Genomic DNA, 23,091 nt, shown 5'->3' with positions numbered 1-23,091 from the left:
CATACAGGTTGCTTCTGACAATCCAGACTTGATCTGCTTAACAGAGACTTTCCTCCTTCAAGATGTCTCTGATTCCTTAATATCTCTTCCTGGTTACTCCCTCCTCCGGTATGATAGACCTGAGCCTCGGCCTGGTGGTGGGGTGGCTATCTTTATCAAAAACTCTCTTCCTCACTCTCCTTGCACTGCCCTCTCTCCTCCTCACCCCCAGGAGTACCTCTGGCTACGGCTTCCTCTCCGCTCCCACCTTTTGTTCATATGTGTTCTGTACCGTCCCCCAAACAGTGATGACTCCATCTACATTTCACTGTCTGACAACATGGACCAACTTCTATCCACTCATCCCAACTCTCTCTTCCTCATATGTGGTGACTTCAATTGTCATCATGCCACCTGGTTGGGTGTGGGTTCCTCTCTCACCAGTCATGGCACCTCAGCAAAGGACTTCTGTGACTCACTGGGATTGACACAATCTGTCAATTTCCCGACCCGGATCTCAGCCAATGGAGTATCTTCTCTTCTAGACTTGGTTATGACTAACTTCCCTGCTAATGTCTGCTGCTCTTCTTCTGCTCCAATCGGTTCTTCTGATCATGTGCTTGTCAAAGTGGACATCTCTCTGGCCATTCTCAGAGAGCCTCCTCAGCGTCGACGAGTCTGGCATTTCACTCAGGCCGACTGGGACGGTCTTCAAGCAGCCATCAATCGTCTGGATTGGTCTCCCATCTCCACTGCCTCTGACATCAATTCTTCCTGGGAATTCTTCCAAAGCAAACTGATCTCTCTCATGCACAGATTTATCCCATCTCGCCTTCAGTTGTCTTACCCTTCCTCCCGTCCATGGTACACTGAATCTTGTGGTGAGGCAGTTGCCCTGAAACAACTTGCCTTTGCCTCTTGGAAGGCTAATCCAACTGAAGGAAATCTCAGTTCCTTCCACCAAGCTCGGAACAAGTGTGTGTCTACCCTCAGGAGTGCCAGGAAGCACTATCTCTCCTCACTCAAGAATGAACTCTCAAACCTGTCTCCTTCCTCCAAATCCTGGTGGCGTCTGGTCAAATCCGTTTCTGGTGTTTGTTCCCCCTCCATCCCCTCCCTTACCTCAAATGGCCACACAGTTGACATCGCACGTGACAAAGCCGAATGCCTCAACTCTGTGTTTGCCTCAAAATCCTTAGTCCCAAACCCATCTCTCTCTGTTCCCACCTTTCCCAGTCGAACCAAACTGCTCCTGGACTCTGTGACCTTCTCTCCTGACAAGGTGGAGGAGTTTTTGTCAAACCTCGACTCTGATTCTGCAACTGGACCAGATGGCATCAGCCCACGGGTCCTAAAATCCTGCTCTGCCGCTCTATCTCACCCTCTCTCTGTTCTTTTCACCCTATCCTTTGCTCAAGGTCATCTGCCAGCATCCTGGAAATCAGCAAACATTACCGCTTTACACAAAAAAGGTGCAAAAACAGATCCTTGCAACTACAGACCAATCAGCCTGCTCCCAATTATCAGCAAAGTCATGGAATCCATCATTGCTTCGGATATGAAATCTTTCCTCTTCTCCAATGGCTTGATCTCTGATCATCAATTTGGTTTCAGACCAGGTCACTCTACTCTGGACATGCTGCTTCTGCTGTCTCAACAATGGATGGAGGTCCTCAATGCCAAACAGGAAATCAGAGCTGTCTCCCTTGACATATCACGTGCCTTCGATACGGTCTGGCACCCAGCTCTGCTCACCAAACTCTCCTCCTATGGTATCCATGGAAATCTCCATGCATGGCTTGCGGACTTCCTCTCTGGTCGTAGTCAACGTGTGGCCCTGAATGGATTTCTCTCATCTCCCCTTCCCGTTCAGGCTGGAGTTCCCCAAGGCAGTGTGCTGGGCCCTGTGCTTTTTCTGGTCTTTATCAATGATCTCTCCGACTCTCTGAAAAATCCTCTGTATCTCTTTGCTGATGACTCCACTCTCTGCCGCTCCATTCCTCTTCCCTCAGATCGGCAGTCTGCAGCCTCCTCACTCTCTGAAGACCTGGACAAAATCACAGACTGGTCAAACATGTGGAACATGTCTTTCAATCCTGACAAATCTCACACTCTTACTATGTCTCTCCGAAAAGATCGACTGGACAACCCTCCCATCTACTTTCTCAACAATCCTCTCCAAGAAGTTCTGTCGCTCAAGCTTTTGGGTCTCACCATCTGCCATGATCTTTCTTGGGAAAACCACATTTCCAAGCTGGCCTCCAAAGCCAGTCGCCGACTGGGCATCCTCCGTCGTGCGAAGTCCTTCCTAGGCACACCTGAGCTCCTCACCACATACAAGGCTTTCATCCGCAGCTCAATGGAATACTGTTCTCCCCTATGGGCTGGTGCTCCTGCCTCACACCTGGCTCGGCTTCACGCTGTTGAATCCAAAGCTTTCAGAATCATTGGAATCTCCCGCGATGAAGCTATCTCTGAGGGCCTTTCACTCACTCACCGCAGGCAGGTAGGTGGTCTTTCTGTCTTCTACCGACTCCTCTCCGGCCTTGCTCCCCCAGCTCTCTCTGTGCTCTGTCCCCCAAATATTCCTACAGGTCGCACAAGATCTGCCAGCCACCCTCTGATGGTTAAACTGCCGAAATCTCGGCTCTCTGCTCACCTTCACTCTTTCATTCCTCTTTTCTCCCGCCTCTGGAACAAACTCCCACACTCACTTCAATCACACTCCTCCCTCCAGGTCTTCAAAACAGCTGTTCACCACCATCTCTTATCTTCCCCCATCCAAAACCTTGATCTTTTCTACCCCCACTAATTCACCCCAGATCCACCTTGTTTGAAATTCCAACTTCTTTCCTGGAAGTCTTGGCAGTGTCCATATGTTTTATACCTCTCCCACCCCCCCCCCCCATTCCCATGCCTCCCCCCCAAAGCCCTCTCCCTCCCACAGTTCTCATGATGTCTCCATGTCTCTCGGTCCCTGCTCTCAAATGTTGTGTTTGTGTCCTTCCCCCTCTCTCCCCATCTTGTCTACCGCTCCCGATGTTATTTGTTTTGTGTGTCTGTTTGTCTTTCTGTGTGATTAATGTTCGCTCTTTCACGAGCCTCGATCTTGTATACAAAAAAGAAAAAAACGAAAAAAAAAAAAGAAGAAAAAAAAAAGACAGATTTACTGTTTTTAAAATCGGTAACGCAAGACAGATTTACTGTTTTTAAAATCGGAAACCCAAGACAGATTTACTGTTTTTAAAATCGGTAACACAAGACAGATTTACTGTTTTTAAAATCGGTAACACAAGACAGATTTACTGTTTTTAAAATCGGTAACGCAAGACAGATTTACTGTTTTTAAAATCGGCAACACAAGACAGATTTACTGTTTTTAAAATCGGCAACACAAGACAGATTTACTGTTTTTAAAATCGGCAACACAAGACATTTGCTGTTTTTTAAATCGGCACCGCAAGACAAGTTTACTTTTTTTTCCGAGGTGAAACTGCAAGGTAATTTTTGTTGCGAAGGAACATGTGTTGCATTGACTCATTTTCAATGATATCCAAATGATGGAATTCTGTAAAACATGTTGGGGCATTCCATAAAAATTAATGGTGTTCAGTTTGAAAATATGACTTGTGACTTGACATGAGGGAAAATGACTTGTGACTTGACTTGAGGGAAAATGACTTGTGACTTCACTCTGCTAATTGTTGAAACAAACACTAGACCCGTTATAACCCGAACCCTAACCCGATAGCCTTAATTATTTCATGGACTTTATAAAGTTTAATTGTGCTGCACTCTTGGTTTCACTCAGAGCCAAAGCTCTGAACTACTTATATCGCCCACTGCAAAATGGTGGTGCAACATCGGGTGGTGGAGGTTGGATATGTCTTTGCAAAATAAAATTTGGCATCAACATTATTCATGCCTGTTCTCCGGTCATTTCAAAATTAACATCACGGTTCGTAATATAAGATTTTTGAATGGCTCTTATCATGTGTTCATCATGATCAAGGGAGGTCGTAGTTTTATTATTATTTCCTCCAGCTCCGGCCTATCAGTATGATGCAAAACGTAAACTGTTCAGCCTGGTGGAGGTATGCGCTCTACCGAGTGCCGTTATCCAGCCCGTGGCTGCTGGTTGCATCATTGCTGGGAGCACAGCTGTGTTGATGATGTAGTGCCCTGTTCCCAATAAGTTGGTACTCATATTTCCAGCCTCGGAAGGTTGACAGGCTGAGTGAACACACCTGGTGTTATAGAAACTAGAGAAATACCCGTGCTACGCACGGGTGGGAGGCCAGAAGCAAACAGGCAATGCAGATACGGTGAAACCAATAAATTCCACATTCCTGTAGCACCTTCAGTCGCACGTCAGACATGGACAGCAAGTTCGTGAAGGACTTCCATGAAAAACGTACCTGTTCGCAAACAAACGGGTACGTTCACGTAGAGAAACATCGATTGTGGGTCCGTGGCGAATCTGCATATGGCGATGGCAAAATACCAGAAATTGAAGGCTTTTTAAAATTTTCAACGATTCATATAAACATTCGTTGAATCATATCACACACAAATCATCAACATCTAAACAGTATTTGTAGAATTTCAATAAAAGCCACATCACTGTTCATATCGGTAAATATTATTCCATCGTGTTTCAAATCGTGATCGATACACTATGATCGTGATCGTGATCGTGAATCGTGATCAATAATCGTGTTCACAATCGCTATGTCGCCTGTACTCCCGATACGTGTAACTGTACCAAATCAACAGTTAAAAGGATTTTGAGCCGATAGGTGTTATGGCCTTGGCAAGATCGATGGAGACAGCGATCTGTTAGATCTGATCCTCCATGCTGAAGTGCAGATCCTCCTTCATGCCACATCCGATCGATGCAGCCGTGCAGCGATCGGTGCAGTCGTTTGTGCGGCATACGGTGCAGCGTTTGTTGCAGCCGTTTGTGCGGCACACGGTGCATCGATCGGTGCAAACGTGGACTCCCACACACTGCCACATCCTGCTGATATTTGCTCCCGCATGACGTTATTTTCCCGGGTGCCGCACAAACGGCTGCACCGATCGAGATTTAACGGATTTTTATATAAATCGTTCAAAAGAAAAAAAGCCTTCAATTTCTGATATTTAGCCTTTTCATTTGGGCCTCCCAATTGAAGCCCCGCCCGTAGGGCGGGTACCGTTGCTCGACGTAAGAAGACATCACAATGGACATCATGCAAATGCGAATGTTATGCGGGAGTCCAATCCTGAGAATGCTGGAGACTAAAGCTGAAATTGGGAAAACTAAATAGCCTATTTTACTCCTGGGGATCCCAGGATTATCCACCCAAAATATCTTTGCGATCGCTTCAGCAGTTTTTACAGTACCTTCGAACGGACAGACAGACATTTGGTGAATTATAGTAAGATGACTGCACCCCTCCCAGTAAGTACTGTTACGGGCTCCTCCCCGACCCCCTGGTCACGGTGTTCCTCCGAGCCCCGAGAGGAGTCACAGCAGAAAAATGTGTTATTCTATATGTCAAAGATCAATGGAGAAGCCACCCCAATTGTTACTCACAAACAAATATTGTATTAAGATCACACAAGAATAACAGTACAACAATAATAGTAATCAAAAGTACAATCAATATGTCCTATCAGTTTTGTAATATATAACTGTGCTCCAAGTACCATCAGTTTTGTAATATATAACTCACTGTGCTCCAAGTGAGTGAAACAAGAACATCCCCAATGTCTCTTATTCCAGGCTTCAAGCCCAAAGTTGATTCGCTCCAGCGATCGCCAGAACGATGTCCAATCGAGACCTGAATCCCGTGTGGATGGCAAGTACAGTCACACAGCCCAAAAGCTGCATAAAGGCGCCCTCAAGGCGACTGGGAAATTACACCCTCGGGTATGGACTTTCACGGCTCACAGTCGGCGAACCGCAAATTAATCTTCAAGCCACGGTGCGCACACACACACGCCAGATATGTCTGAAAGCGGTGAAAACGGCTGATGAAGCAAAGAAACCTTGCTCGACGCGTGAAGCGCGCGTGTCAAAATGGCCGACGACCCGTGCTTGAGACGTAATGGCCCGGCGATTATTCTCCTCGGAATCCACCACCAAAAACCGGACACGCAGGTTGATCGGTCACAGCGATGACAACTCTGTCGCAGGGATCCCTTTCCCGGGAACCAAAAAGTTCACTCGTGACTCTTGCTCGCCAACGTTCGCTCCAGACCGCAAGTAGCTCGGCTCCTTCTTGTCTGACTCACTCGCTCCGCCCTCTTTTTTTCTCCTCTTCCTCTTCGTCGCCATCCGGTTCCTGTTTCATTTAAAACATTAACTTTTAACTTTTGAAAATAGAAATATCTATTCCCTTTAAATGACAACAATAATAATACATGGATTCAGAAATGTTTACAGTGGATGAAAACCACCACAACGGAAGTGACGAATCCGTAACAGTACCATGGTACTGAACATGGCCCTGAAGGTTTGATTCCCCTTCCCGACATTGTTTGTGTCCGGTTATTGAAATTTGTTAGGGTCTTGTACATTTGAACGATCTATTTGTGAATGAACAAGATGTTTCATTTTAGTCTTTCTCCTGTGTTCCCGACGAACCTCTACAGCTGTTAGAACGCATGGTCGCACCCTCACAGGTGTGTGCTGATTTTATTTAATGGAACCTTCAACAAGTTTAACAGGTTACGAGTGACGTGGTGAGAATTGAGACATGCTCACCAGGGAAGACACCATCCCGGCCTCCCCGATATCGTTGAGGCTTTCGGTGATGACGATCTCCTTCCCCACCAGGTAGAACCGCTCAGTGGGAAATCGTCCGTAAGCCATGCAGGTCTACCAAGGCACGTGACAAAATGGTCGCAGCAGATCTCCACAAAGATTTCACCTGGAAGTGTATGTCACAAACTCGAATGAGTCTTCATTCATCGTATAATTTTCACACATCGTGTGAGGCCATATTTGATTTATACGATTATACAAAATCTATATTATAAAAACAAGAAAAAGAGCAATCAGAGATTGCAAACCCTCGCCAGGACGTGTTTTTAGTGGCTTTAAGGCTTTTGTGTTAAAAGAAATATGGCGGCCGAACCACGTGACCAATGACGTCATCATTATAATTTTTTAACGAATTTATTCCTAGATTATGCTCAAGAAATTTCATCTTGATTGGATGAAGTTTTATACTTGTCGAATTATGACGTCATAATGGAGGCACCCATGACATCATCATTAACATATTGATTAATAATTAGGTTTACTCTCCATGAAATGGAGAGAAACCTATTATTACTGCTAGAGTTTTTCTTATTATTATTCTTCCACCCTATTTTGCACCTCCGAAAACTTCATAATTAAGTTTCTCAGCAACCGCTGGTCGGATTGACAGGAAATTTTCATCAAATGATCGGCTAGGCTCGTATAATTTTTTAATGCTAATGATGACGTCATAGGTCACGTGGTATGGGCGCCATCTTGTAAAACACATTCAACTTTGCCCCTCTGTATCTCCGAAACGGCTCAATGGAAAAATTTGAGGAATGGCTCATTCTAAAGAACTCTGAAATGGGAACAAAAAACATGTGTATTGAGTATATCAAAAATGCTAACGTTAAGAGGTTAGAATTCGTCAAACACAATTTTTCTCCCCCGAAAATGAGATTTTTTCCCCAGATGCTTAGTTAAAAAAAACTCAGATTGCAAAATATTTCGAAGTCATACGTCACATGGTTCGGCCGCCATCTTGTTTTTCGTGAAAAAACACAAAAACCCTTTTTCTCCGCAACGGCTGAACGGATCGAGCCCAAACTTGGCATGCGTATTCGCATACCCATGACGAACAAAAAGGTCAGCGAGCACGACCTCATCCGACACGTGGTTTCAGAGTTATGACGTTTTAAAATCTCAAACTAGAAATGGAATCACCTCCATAATTTGTGGAGATATCGAGTGGAAACTTTACACAAATGTTCCTCATGGGGGGATGTTTCATCGTTACTTGAGACGTTTTGATAAGTCACATGGTTTGGCCGCAATAAATAATGGAAGTGTAAATTTTAAAAAGCTTGTAACTCTTGAACCACTGCATGGATCGACTTGAATTTTTAATGCATTGTGGCTCTCATCAAGCGAAACAAGTGTGCAAACTTTCAAGATGATTGGATGTACGGTCGCGAAGCTATGTCTTTATTATTGAAAGAAGAAGAAACACACCATTTTGTCTTTCCAGAACGTGCTCATGATAACGCGATCTCCCGCGGTCATTTGAACTTCAAAAAAAATTATAATTGCAGATTTGTCAATAGATGAGGCATATTAACAAAGGAATGAAACAGATTTGCTCAAATTCTGACTATTTTTAACTCGATCGTATTTCACTGAAAGTAAGCCCATCAAAGCGCGTACGTAATACACGAAAATACAGTGGCCCATTTGTGCATGTGCAAACATCCATCCACATATTACGTACGCGTCCACACGTGACCTTGCGCTCCAGCGCTACCATTTGCGCATGCGCGATTTTTTCAGCGTTTAAGTGCTTCGTTGCACCACCTGCGCATGCGCAGGGTTGGCGGGATTGATGCATTAGAATGTTTGGTGCTGTGCGAGAAGGAAATGGCTGTCATGGTCGTAATTGGTCTTGAAACTTGCGCAAATAAATGCCCTACACGATGCCGTTTATTTCGTCAAAATCCATCCAGCCGATCTGAAGTTATATGAAGAAATGCATTTACGTCGTGACGTCATCACGCGATTTTCGAATGCAGACGTCTTTTCGGAAATTAAATAAAGATAGAAATCGAAATGAATCATGTCCGCGATCTGCGCATGCGCGGTTTTCTCAGTCGCTTTTCAGTGGCATCGCAGTGCAACCCATCTGCGCATGCGCCAGCTATTGAAAATTGGGTCGCCACTGCAAAATCCAAGATGGCCGCCACCATGTATGTCTGAACCTTGCAACCTGCATATCTTGAAAAATAAGCAAAGTAGCAACTTCTACTTTGGTGTGTGGGTGTATCTAGGCACAAGGAAGAACGCTATCGAAAATTGGGTCGCCACGTCAAAATCCAAGATGGCCGCCACCATATATATGTCTGACCTTGCAACCTGCATATCCTGAAAAATAAGCGAAGTAGCAACGTCTAATTTGGTGTGTGGGTGTACCTAGGCACAAGGAAGAACGCTATCGAAAATAGGGTCGCCACGTCAAAATCCAAGATGGCCGCCACCATATATATGTCTGAACCTTGTGAGCGGAATATCTTGAAAAATAAGCAAAGCACCAACTTCTAATTTGGTGTGTGGGTGTATCTAGGCATAAGGATGAACGCTATCGTAAATTGGGTCGCCACGTCAAAATCCAAGATGGCCGCCACCATATCTATGTCTGAACTTTGTGAGCGGAATATCTTGAAAAATAAGCAAAGAACCAACTTCTAATTTGGTGCGTGGGTGTATCTAGGCATAAGGAAGAACGCTATTGAAAATTGGGTCGCCACGTCAAATCCAAGATGGCCGCCACCATATATATGTCTGACCTTGCAACCTGCATATCTTGAAAAATAAGCGTGTGTGTGTGTAGGGGGGGGTGTGTGTGTGCGTGTGGGGGGAGGGGTGTGCGGGTGTTTGTGTGTGTGTGCATGTGTGTTAGGGTTGGGGGGGGTGTGGGGGGATGTGTGCATGTGTTTGTGTGTGTGTTAGGGGTGGGGGGGGGTATGTGTGTGTGTGTTAGAGGTGGGGGGGGTGTGTTTGTGTGTGTGTGTTGGGGGTGGGGGGGATGTGTGCATGTGTGTGTGTTAGGGGTGGGGGGATATATGTGTGTGTGTGTGTGTGTGTGTGTGTGTGTGTGTGTGTGTGTGTGTGTGTGTGTGTGTGTTAGGGGTGGGGGTGGGAGGACGTGTGCATGTGTTTGTGTGTGTGTATGTGTGTGTATGTGGGTGGGGGGTAGGGGGAATGTGTGTGTGTGGGGATGTGTGTGTGTGTGTGGGGGGGGGGGGTGTGGGGGTGTGTGTCAGGGGATGTGTGTGTGGGATGTGTCTTGGGGGGTGGGGGGAGGGGGTTGTGCATTTGTCTGGATATGTGTGTGCGTGTGGGGGGAGGTTTGTGCGCGTGTTTGTGTGTGTGTGTGTGTGGATATGTGTGTGTGTGTGTGTGTGTGTGTGTGTGTGTGTGTGTGTGGGGGTGGGGTTTATGTGTGTGTGTGTGTGTGTGTGTAGGGGGGATGTGTGTGTGTGTGGGGGTGGAGGGATGTGTGTGTGTAGGTGGGGGGGGGAGGGGGGGGTTGGTGTGTGTGTGTGTGTGTGTGTGTGTGTGTGTTTGGGGGGAGGGGGGTGGGGGTAGGGGGGATGTGTGTGTGTATGTGTGTGTGTTGTGTGTGTGCATGTGTGTGTGTGTGTGTGTTGGGGGTGGGGGGATGTATGCATGTGTTTGTGTGTGTGTTAGGGGTGGGGGGATATGTGTGTGTGTGTGTGTGTGTGTGTGTGTGTGTGTGTAGGTGGGGGGGGGTTGGTGTGTGTGTGTGTGTGTTTAGAGGGGTGTGCGTATGGGGGGAGGGGTGTGGTGGGGGTAGGGGGGATGTGTGCGTGTGTTTGTGTGTGTTAGGGGTGGGGGGATTTGTGTGTGCATGTGTGTGTGTGTTGGGGTGGGGGGGGGGGGGTGTAGAGATGTGTGCTTGTGTGTGTGTGTGTGTATGTGGGGGAGGGGGTGGGGTGGAAGGGGATGTGCGTTTGTGTGGATATGTGTGGGTGTGTGGAGGGAGGGGTGTGGGGGTGTTTGTGTGTGGGTGTGTGTGTGGATATGTGTGTTTGTGTGTGGGTGTGGATGTGTGTGTGTGTGTGTGTGTGTGTGTGTTGGGGGTGGGGTGTGTTTGTGTATGTGGGGGGGGGGGGGTTGGTGTGTGTGTGTGTGTGTGTGTGTGTGTGGAAGGGTGTGCGTGTGGGGGGAGGGGTGTGGGTGTGTGTGTGTGTGTGTGTGTGTGTGTGTGTGTGTGTGTGTGTGTGTCGGGGTTGTATCCAAGGGGGTTGTGTCAAAGCATGTCCAATGAAAGTGGGGTTGTATCACAAGTGGGGTTGTATCAAAAGTGGGGTTGTATCAACAGTGGGGTTGCATCAAAAGTGGGTGCGAGTAAACCGGTCATCACTGCCAGCAGTTTTAAAGTGGCAGTTCTAGTTAGTGATTAATATTCCTTTAACACTCTCCTGATACACGTCCTCATTTTATTTTTCCCCATTTCTTTTATTTAATTTGTTTAACACCAAACCAACTTTTTTCCCCCTTTTTAAAACTCAACTGGACTATGTCCAGCTGAGTTTTTGTCGACACCCAGTGTCCGTCGTCCGTCTGTCTGTCTGTCTGTCTGTCTGTCGTCTGTAAACAATTCGACATCTACGCTCTAAAAGTCACAAATATTGATCATATTTGATGAAACTTGTTATGCATCATCTTTAAGACATAAACTAGTTTGGGATTGCATATGGGCGTTGCACGCCCAAAAATGGGCGCGGCAGGGCGGCCATATTGAAAAATCAATTTTTGTCAATCTGGTACTTCCTAATGTAGCGAGAACAATCAGCTAGGAACATAGTAAAAGAGCATCTAGCACTTGTCCACTCCACAATTAAGCAACTGTTTTTCCTGTCTATGTACTAGTCTTTCAAACTATTGACAGTGTGAGAATGTATGGATAATTCAAGAGAAAATGACGAAGTTGTAATGTCACTTGAGTCCAATTCAATGAATAATGAATAATGACTCTGTGTGTGTGTGTGTGTGTGTGTGTGTGTGTGTGTGTGTGTGTGTGTGTGTGTGTGTGTGTGTGTGTGTGTGTGTGTGTGTGTGTGTGTATATTTGATGAATGAATGCTTAAACCTTGTTGAACACATCTATTGAAATATTCAACATATCTTGATTCAATACCATACACGTATATTGTTTGACCAAGTCTTTCTAAATAAGTTCAAGTCTGAAATCTGAGAAAAGTTATTGTAGTTTTACTTTTCATGCCTCACTTAAAACTCAATTTTTTCTAGTTTCCTGTTTAAACATGAGATACCTTCAACGTTACTGTACCTCTTTAGCACATATAAACTATATAGTTTGTGGTTCTATTATGCATATTCTAACAATATTGATATAGACCAGTTGAGTTCAGGTTCCCTGGAACCTCTAGTTTAATTACGCAAAGATTGGTGTTTCCGTCAGCGAAGCGACGGGTCGTATATGTACTAGTTTGTACAAAAAGAGGCAAAACGTTCGACTCCCCACACCTTCCTCCCACCCCCCACACCTTCCTCCCACCCCCCACACCTTCCTCCCACCCCCCACACCTTCCTCCCACCTCTCACACATTCCTCCCACCCCCACACCTTTCCTCAACCCCCACATCGTTGGTAGGTATGTTTTCCATGAAACCAAAGGATCTAAAAATGGTGTTTTACTACTGCCCTCATGAATGTGGGCAGCATGTTATATCCATATTCAGATGACACCTTTTTCTGCCAAACTCCCCAACAGGGGGTCTGTTTGGCACTCACCCTGCTTGCGTAACTCCCCCCCCCCCCCGGCCCCTGCACCCAGCCTGCCTGATCACCCCTCCTCCCCGACCCACGCCCCCTGTCTGCATGACCATCCCCCGACACCCACACCCTGCCTGACTCCCAGTGTGTCTATCCCATGTCCATCATTCTAGTCTTTACCAGCACTGTCCATGGTCACCACCCCATTGTCAAACCTTCCAGAACAGACTCCCAGTGTGTCTATCCCACGTCCATCACTCCAGTCTTTAACAGCACTGCCCATGATCACCACCCCATGCTCAAACTTTCCTTCACACCCTCGCTCGCCGCTACTTCCACTCACAGGCTCTCAGCTCCCCAGCCCTATCCCAATTTCCTTTGTCCCACTCATGTCCTCTGGAATGTCTCTGTCTCTCCGTCCCCTCTGATCCACTGCTAGTCTGTAAACCTGCTGCGTAGCTCCCACATGAGCTTCCATGTCTGTATTTAAAAACCAAGTACTTATTTCAAATATTGTGACGTTTGTGGGACATCCCATTTTTCCCCTTCTTCCAAAAGTCCTTATGCACGTCCTGAGTCGGACGTCACATTATTTGAAATGAATACTTGCAAGCAGATAACCCGGTTCCACGTGGGCTGTTGTTAGGGAACTAGTTCCCAATAGAGTGGAATATTTAGGGAATGTCCTTTCATGTGAAATTTCGTGTTATGTAAATTGTGACTTCAATTCCTCAAACGCCCTCGACCAGTTCTGTCCCCTCTCTGCCCTCCCTCCCACCCCCCCTCCTTTCCAACTCTCTATCCTCCACTCTCCCTTTCCCCTTCAAGTCTTCATGTCCTCAATCCCACCCATCCTCCCCCCAACTCCAAGACCACATAATATCGTCACTAAATGTTAAGACTGCCAAGGTTTCTCGGTGAAGTAAATCAATGGAAAGGTATCGCGGGAGATACGTTAATATTTTTCATACAAAGTCGAGGCTCGTGTAAGAACCAACACATTACACGAAAACATGCACGGACACATAAAACATACAATAAGACAAGAGGGGGAAAGAGAGGGAAGCACAACAACAGTAGAGAACAGGGACATCGGTAGATCTGTGGAAGGGTGAGGTCTGGGGGAGGAGGGAGGAGTACACGGTATAAAGCAAAAGAACACTTCTAGGAATTTCAGGATTGAAGTCGGAGATTGAAAAAAGTGGATCTGGGGTGAAATTAGCGGGGGTAGAAAAGATCAAGGTTTTGGATGGGGGAAGATAAGAGATGGTGGTGAACAGCTGTTTTAAAGACCTGGAGGGAGGAGTGGGATTGAAGAGAGTGAGGGAGTTTGTTCCAGAGGCGGGAGAAAAGGGGAATGAAGGAGTGAAGGTGAGCAGAGAGTCTTGATTTTGGCAGTTTAACCATAAGAGGGTTGCAGGCAGATCTTGTGCGACCTGTAGGAATATTTGGGGGACAGAGCCCAGAGAGAGCTGGGGGAGCAAGGCCGGAGAGGAGTCGGTAGAAGACGGAAAGACCACGAACCTGCCTGTGATGAGTGAGTGAAAGGCCCTCGGAGTTAACTTCATCGCGTGAGATTCCAATCCACTATAAATGGATGGTGTGTGTGTGTGTGTGTGTGTGTGTGTGTGTGTGTGTGTGTGTGTGTGTGTGTGTGTGTGTGTGTGTGTGTGTGTGTGTGTGTGTGTGTGTGTGTGTGTGTGTGTGTGTGTGTGTGTGTGTGTCAGTGTGTCATACCTTTTGACATGAATCAATTAATTAAGTACGATGCAAATGTACTCTTTTAACCCTTTAGACTGCTGAGTGCCCTTAGACCTGGGAAGACCCTTTAACACTTGAGACCCAAAATACCTCAAAGACCCAAAAGACCCAAAAGACCCAGAGGACCCAAATCACCCAAAAGTCCCCAAAGATCCAAAATACCCAGATGACCAAAAGTCCCCGAGGACCCAAAAGCCCCCAAGAACCCAAAAAGTTATTGATGACCCAAAAGTCCCCGAGGACCCAAATCACCCAAAAGTCCCCAAGGACCCAAAAGACCCCCGAGATGACCCAAAAGTCCCTGAGGACCCAAAAGTTCCCAGGGACCAAAAAGACCCAGATGACCCTGATAACCCAATAGTCCCCGAACACCCAAAAGTCCCCGAAGACCCAAAAGTCCCCAAGGACCCAAAAGTCCCAGATGACCAAAAAGTCCTGATGAAGCAAAAGTCCCCAAGTACCCAAAATCCCAGATGACCCAAACGTCTCTGAGGACCAAAAAGACCCAGATGACCAAAAATACCCAGGTGACCCAGATGACCCAAAAGTCCCCGAAGACCAAAAAGACCCAAAATTCCTCAAAGATACAAAAGTCCCCATGGACCCAAAAGACCCAGATGACCCAAAAGTCACTGAAGATCCAAAAGTCTCCAAGGACCCAAAAGCCCCTAAGGACACAAAAGACCCAGATGACCAAAAAGTCCCAATGACCCAAAAGTCCCCAAGGACCCAAAAGACACAGATGATAAAAAAAGTCCCTGAGGACCCCAAAGTCCCCAAGGACCCAAAAGTCTCAAGGACCCAAAAGACCCAGATGACCAAAAAGTCCCGATGACCCAAAAACCCAGAAGACCCAAAAGTACCCAAGGACCCACAAGACCCAGATGCCCCAAAAGTCCCTGAGAACCAAAAAGTCTCCGATCACCCAAAAGTCCTCAAAGATCCAAAAGTCCCCAAGAACCCAAAATACCCAGATGACCAAAAAGTCACGAAGGACACAAAAGACCCAGATGACCAAAAAGTCCCCGAGGACCTAAAATACCCAGATGCCCCAAAAGCCCCCAAGGACCAAAAAGACCAAGATGACCCTGATGACCCAAAAGTCTCCAATGACCCAAAAGTCCTCGAAGATCCAAAAGCCCCCAAGGACACAAAAGACCCCCCCAAAAAAGTCCCTGAGGACACAAAAGTTGCTGAAGATCCAAAAGTCCCCAAGGACCCAAAAGTTCCCAAGGACCCAAAAGACCCAGATGACCAAAAAGTCCAGATGAACCAAAAAACCCCAGATGACCCAAAAGTCCCCAAGGACCCAAACAGACCCAGATGACACAAAAGTCCCCGAGGACCCAAAAAGTCAAAGAAGACCCAAAAGTCCCTGAGGACCCAAAAGACAAAGAAGACCCAAAAGTTCCCGAGGACCCTTAAATACCCTCGAGTAGGGCGGGCAGGTATGCCACAAGGTGGTGAAGACCAATGAAAATTTGGTGCAACGGATCAACAGGCCACTAGTGATTCGAAAAGCTTTGGTTTCTACAGCGTGAAGCCGAGCTAGGTGTGAGGCAGGTGCACCAGCCCAAAAGGGAGACCAGTATTCCATTGAGCTGCGGATCAAAGCCTTGTATGTGGTGAGGAGCTCAGGTGTGCCAAAGGAAGGACTTCGCACGACGAAGGATGCCCAGTCGGCGACTGGCTTTGGAGGCCAGCTTGGAAATGTGGTTTTCCCAGGAAAGATCATGGCAGATAGTGAGACCCAAAAGCTTGAGTGACAGAACTTCTTGGAGAGGATTGTTCAAAAAGTAGATGGGATGGTTGTCCAGTCGGTCTTTTCGAAGAGACATAGTGAGAGTGTGAGTGTTACACTGGTGTATCATGTGTTACATGCGTCAAGCATGTAAAGCTTGTATTTAAATGGTATATTTAACGTCACATACTCGATATATATATATATATTGTAAACAATGAAGCAACATTGTTCGAGGTAATCACCGCGATGTAGCTCGAAATTGCTGGAATCGTTGTAAAAGTATCATTCCATCAATTGCTTGAGCTATTTCATTTCCTCCATGCGATGTATCTCTGCTGAATAGTATTTTGTATCTTTTAGGGTTCTTTATCTCCTGTATATTCCAAAACAGCAAGTATCAACCGTCATCCTGCGTCTTGCTTAATTCTTCCCGCATCACAATATTACTCACGAATCCTGCAGTACGAAACATGCACGAATCATGCAGTACGAAACATGCACGAATCATGCAGTACGAAACATGCACTAAACTGCAGTACGAAACATGCACGAAACAGCAGTACTAAACATGCACGAATCATGCAGTACGAAACATGCACGAATCCTGCAGTACGAAACATGTACGAAACTGCAGTACTAAATACGCACGAAACCTGCAGTAAGAAACATGCACGAACCCTGCAGTACGAAACATGCACGAACCCTGCAGTACGAAACATGCACGAACCATGCAGTACGAAACATGCACGAAACTGCAGTACTAAACATGCACGAAACCTGCAGTAAGAGATGTACGAAACTGCAGTACTAAACATGCACGAAACTGCAGTACTAAACATGCACGAAACTGCAGTACTAAACATGCACGAACCCTGCAGTACAAAACATGCACGAAACCTGCAGTAAGAAACATATACGTACACTGCAATACTAAACATGCATGAAACCTGCAGTAAGAGACATGTACGAAACTGCAGCACTAAACATGCACGAAACTGCAGTACTAAATACGTATAGTTAGGGCATTTTATAATTTTTTTGAAAAATCTGTGGAAAAATTGCTTACCAATAGCTTTCTTCACCAATGTGTTCATGTAGGTGTCTACAAACACCTCTCAATTTATTCCTTCCCAAATCCTTGGGGAAAAGTCAAAATTCAAAATGGCGTCCAAAATGGAAAAATTATGGATAAAGTCAAAGTTTGGCCAGAAATTTAATACTTAATATGGGGAAGAAACCACAAAAATATTGTTCTAGGACAATTGTGAACTCTTGCTAAGCATATTTGTATTATTATCTTGCTTTATATCCAAGATGGTGGCCAAAATGATGTCCAAAATGGCCGCTAAAATGTGAAAATTGTGGATAAAGTCATAGCTTTATATAGAAATAGAAATGTATCTCAATTGAAACCTCGGTTAGTCAGTTCTCTAGTTCACCCTACTCATCCTAATCCCCAGCATATCCCACACTCCTCTCGTCATCTGGCTGGTTGATGTTCTGGCAAGAGTTACCATGACAGTTGCCGCAAGCAGAAATACACTTGACTCCTTGCTTTTTGACCTGAGTGTGCTACATTCCCCCTCACAGTTGCAGCAGACAAACTTCAGAAGATAGTCCGGTGCGATAGGGTCTGTTGTAGGGACCGGCGCATAACCTTGGTCACCGAGTTTCCATCCGTAGTCCAGGACATCCAATGATGGAGTTTGCAGCAGCAGCCAATCTCTAGTCTGGAGATAAGCCCGGAGAGAGTGCTGTGCTGCAGCTTCTGTTGTCCGGGGCAGTTTCTCAGGTTTGATGCTCCCAGCAGCGGCCCGCTTGCTGAAGATGTCAAATCTCAAGTCCCCCAAGTCTTTGGATGGGTTCCCGTGGAACATGAGCTTGAATAGTTCACAGCCGGCTTTGATGATGTCATCTTTCTTGGCTCGGATGTCCAGAAACACGTCCATGGCCCTCTCTGCTTTGTCAGTCTTGCAGAGCTTGGTTAGCAAAGTTGATTTGCTAAACCCAGAAATCGCGGACACTGTATCGCAGCCGGAGAAGCTGTGCAAGATGATCAGATACTTCCGGTATCTCTCTGGGAGGGCCTCCCGGATCTTTCCGACATCGTAAGATGTGTCTTTGGCTGTTGTGAGGAAGATCGGGTGGTCTGCAGCATGATGAATCAGCAAAACCATGATGTCGGTGTCCTCAGCCCTCACCTCAACAGGGGACTCTCTTGCCTCATCTAGAGCTGCCCAGACGATAGAGGTGTCTGCATCATCGGGGCATTCCTGTACACTGATCCCATTTCTACCGAATGTCTCAGCAAGTAGCCGAATGAGCTGGGTCTTGTTGCTCTTGTTGTCGAGGAACTTTTCTCTTGGAACGAAGCTTTTGATGTCTGGGTGAATCAGAATGTCGCAGCATGCGTTCTTTGTTCGTCTCAGGTGATCATGGTCCTTGGTGGAGCTGCCGTATCCGTCAAAGACCACAGTGATCCTGAGGCAATGGCTCCCCATGGACTTCACAAACTGGAGGTAGCTCTCAGCGATGTCCTTCCAGGTGAGCTTAGCCTCCCATCTGACGTTGTGCAGGAGCCACCCACCATCAATCACCAGGCTCGTGCAGGGGTGTTGTTCAACGGGTTCCACAAACGCTTTCAGGACCCTTGCTAGGACAGCCTTGTCTGGCTTTCGCAACTTCTGGTCTTTATCAAATAGAGACATCGGTGTTGGCGTCAACTCAAATCGCAGGGCTTGTTTGGTCTTGACTTCACGCTCACTGATGATGATGAGGCGGTTGAAGAGCTTGAGTGAGTCAATAACCAGCTTCTTCCCATTGACTTTGGGTCCACTTCTGAAGCTCTCTAATGATTTGACCTTGTGCTTAGTTTCCATTGTATCCAAAAAAATTTTTCCATCCATCTTGGCCTGCATGGCTCTGCCAACCTCCTCTGCCTGATCAGCATTGACTGGGTCCTCGGGAGTGCTACTGAACCCCGTGGAGAAGGATACCAGGGTCTTCGAGTCCCGTGTTGCATTCAAAGGGGTTAACCTCCTCCAACCATCCAACAATGGCGTTGACAGCATCATCGTCTTTCTTCATCTGGGCTCTTGTGACGTCTGTGTGGACAGGTACTCCACGTGTGTTCATACCTCCTTCCAGCTCCTGGTGAATGAACGAGAAGTGGTTTAGCGTCTGAACCCAAGACTTATAAGCAGATTCATTCCGGAAACGTCCTCTGTTTAGACCGCCTGAGGACTTGGCATCACACATGAGTGTGGTTTCTATCGTGATGTCGGTCCATGTGCCTGACCACTCATGGTCTGAGAACCTGACTGCATGGTTGCCATACACGGTGAATTTGGTTAAAGTTTCCTGGAACGCCGGACTGTCCTGTCGCTGCTGCATCAGCTGTACGTGCAGTGGATATACTTTTCACACGATTGTATAACTCGGTTCTGCAATCCAAATGATATCTCAACTTGGGGTCATCTCCGTTTTTCCAGTCCTCATTTAGTCTCCTGATCAGCGCCGCATCGTCCACGCACTCAGAATATGATAACATCTGTGAGTGGCCTTTTTGGGTGACTTTTGACAGCTTCTGCATCTCAGTCCCAGGATCATCACAGATGAAACACCTCAAGCCATGGCCAGGTGCAGCTATTACATCCCCTTCCATAATGAATCAATTGAGAGGTCTCAGTAGACACCTATTATTGAAGCAAGATAATAATTATTACATTTCTGGCCAAGCTATGACTTAATCCACAATTTTCACATTTTAGCGGCCATTTTGGACATCATTTTGGCCACCATCTTAGATATAAAGCAAGATAATAATACAAATATGCTTAGCAAGAGTTCACAATTGTCCTAGAACAATATTTTTGTGGTTTCTTCCCCATATTAAGTATTAAATTTCTGGCCAAACTATGACTTTATCCACAATTTTTCCATTTTGGACGCCATTTTGAATTTTGACTTTTCCCCAAGGATTTGGGAAGGAATAAATTGAGAGGTGTTTGTAGACACCTACATGAACACATTGGTGAAGAAAGCTATTGGTAAGCAATTTTTTCACAGATTTTTCAAAAAAATTATAAAATGCCCTAATTAGTACGAAACCTGCAGTAAGAAACATGTACGAACCCTGCAGTACAAAACATGCACGAAACTGCAGTAAGAAACATATACGTATACTGCAATACTAAACATGCATGAAACCTGCAGTAAGAAACATATACGTATACTGCAATACTAAACATGCATGAAACCTGCAGTAAGAAACATATACGTATACTGCAATACTAAATATGCATGAAACCTGCATTAAGAAACATATACGTATACTGCAATACTAAACATGCATGAAACCTGCAGTACAAAACATGCATGAAACCTGCAGTAAGAAACATATACGTATACTGCAATACTAAATATGCATGAAACCTGCAGTAAGAAACATATACGTATACTGCAATACTAAACATGCATGAAACCTGCAGTAAGAAACATATACGTATACTGCAATACTAAATATGCATGAAACCTGCATTAAGAAACATATACGTATACTGCAATACTAAATATGCATGAAACCTGCATTAAGAAACATATACGTATACTGCAATACTAAATATGCATGAAACCTGCAGTAAGAAACATATACGTATACTGCAATACTAAACATGCATGAAACCTGCAGTAAGAAACATATACGTATACTGCAATACTAAATATGCATGAAACCTGCAGTAAGAAACATATACGTATACTGCAATACTAAACATGCATGAAACCTGCAGTAAGAAACATATACGTATACTGCAATACTAAACATGCATGAAACCTGCAGTAAGAAACATATACGTATACTGCAATACTAAATATGCATGAAACCTGCATTAAGAAACATATACGTATACTGCAATACTAAACATGCATGAAACCTGCAGTACAAAACATGCATGAAACCTGCAGTAAGAAACATATACGTATACTGCAATACTAAATATGCATGAAACCTGCAGTAAGAAACATATACGTATACTGCAATACTAAACATGCATGAAACCTGCAGTAAGAAACATATACGTATACTGCAATACTAAACATGCATGAAACCTGCATTAAGAAACATATACGTATACTGCAATACTAAACATGCATGAAACCTGCAGTAAGAAACATATACGTATACTGCAATACTAAACATGCATGAAACCTGCAGTAAGAAACATATACGTATACTGCAATACTAAACATGCATGAAACCTGCATTAAGAAACATATACGTATACTGCAATACTAAACATGCATGAAACCTGCAGTAAGAAACATATACGTATACTGCAATACTAAACATGCATGAAACCTGCAGTACAAAACATGCATGAAACCTGCAGTAAGAAACATATACGTATACTGCAATAATAAACATGCATGAAACCTGCAGTAAGAGACGTGTACGAAACTGCAGTACTAAATACGCACGAAACCTGCAGTACTAAACATGCACGAACCCTGCAGTACAAAACATGCACGAAACCTGCAGTAAGAAACATATACGTATACTGCAATAATAAACATGCATGAAACCTGCAGTAAGAGACATGTACGAAACTGCAGCACTAAACATGCACGAAACTGCAGTACTAAATACGCACGAAACCTGCAGTAAGAAACCTGCAGTACTAAACATGCACGAACCCTGCAGTACAAAACATGCACGAAACCTGCAGTAAGAAACATATACATACGTATACTGCAATACTAAACATGCACGAAACCTGCAGTAAGAAACATATACGTATACTGCAATACTAAATATGCACGAAACCTGCAGTAAGAAACATGCACGAAACCTGCAATACTAAACATGCACGAAACCTGTAGTAAGAAACATATACGTATACTGCAATAATAAACATGCATGAAACCTGTAGTAAGAGACATGTACGAAACCTGCAATACTAAATATGCATGAAACCTGCATTAAGAAACATATACGTATACTGCAATACTAAACATGCATGAAACCTGCAGTACAAAACATGCATGAAACCTGCAGTAAGAAACATATACGTATACTGCAATACTAAATATGCATGAAACCTGCATTAAGAAACATATACGTATACTGCAATACTAAACATGCATGAAACCTGCAGTACAAAACATGCATGAAACCTGCAGTAAGAAACATATACGTATACTGCAATACTAAATATGCATGAAACCTGCAGTAAGAAACATATACGTATACTGCAATACTAAACATGCATGAAACCTGCAGTAAGAAACATATACGTATACTGCAATACTAAACATGCATGAAACCTGCATTAAGAAACATATACGTATACTGCAATACTAAACATGCATGAAACCTGCAGTAAGAAACATATACGTATACTGCAATACTAAACATGCATGAAACCTGCAGTACTAAACATGCACGATCAGGCTCATTCGTACCGATCATCGGTTGATATGTCGGTTTTTAATCGCTGCACGGAATAGTGCTCACCCGCTCGTCGATCATCTGATGCGAAGATCTACACTTTACAAAGACAACCAAAGGGATCTAAAAATGGTGTTTCACTCCTGCCCCGACGAATGTGGGACAGAATGTTATATAATGTGGGACACCGTGTCCATATTCAGCTGACACCTTTTTCTGCCAAAATCCCCAACAAGGGGTCAGTTTGGCATCTCACCCTGCCCTGCCTACGTGATCCCTCCACCCCGACACCTGCCTGCATGACACTACACTGCACGCACACACACACACACACACACACACACACACACACACACACACACACACACACCTGGGTGGGCTCCGCTCCATCTGCTAAAAACCCACATATGGAGATACCAAGCAACCTCCGCCCCCCCACCCCCCCCCGACGCCTCCCCACCTCACACACGCCCGTTTGGCCTGAAATCGAACACTTCAATCATTTAACGGTCATTCAATGGCTGTCCGTTTAGCTCCGTTTTCCCAAGTTGGACTAGAAACCGAACACCGACACCGACACCACCTCCACTCCTGGCCTATGGTGTACAAC

The 23,091-nt window shown here is 45.2% G+C and overlaps 1 protein-coding gene across 2 annotated transcripts in view; it reads right to left on the bottom strand.

Annotated features, from left to right (window-relative positions):
- Nucleotides 1–22,631, bottom strand: part of LOC137417463 (protein-lysine methyltransferase METTL21C-like) — a 42,304-nt gene extending 19,673 nt beyond the window's left edge. Inside the window, exons 1-2 of one of the 2 annotated variants that reach the window (XM_068103377.2) lie at nucleotides 22,548–22,631; nucleotides 6,734–6,899 (exon numbers count right to left, since the gene is read on the bottom strand). In XM_068103377.2, coding sequence (XP_067959478.2) covers nucleotides 6,734–6,841 — 108 coding nt within the window. In that variant the 5' untranslated portion in view covers nucleotides 6,842–6,899; nucleotides 22,548–22,631. Of the gene's footprint in view, nucleotides 1–6,733; nucleotides 6,900–22,495 lie in introns of both variants that reach the window. The other variant, XM_068103378.2, reaches the window with a different exon arrangement.
- Nucleotides 22,632–23,091: the final 460 nt, after the last annotated feature.

Source organism: Myxine glutinosa, chromosome 2 (genome assembly GCF_964187855.1).
Source record: "Myxine glutinosa chromosome 2, kmMyxGlut1.1, whole genome shotgun sequence".
Classification (NCBI taxonomy): domain Eukaryota; kingdom Metazoa; phylum Chordata; class Myxini; order Myxiniformes; family Myxinidae; genus Myxine; species Myxine glutinosa.
Note: the sequence above shows the minus strand (reverse complement) of the source record. Positions and strands in the feature narration are given on the sequence as shown.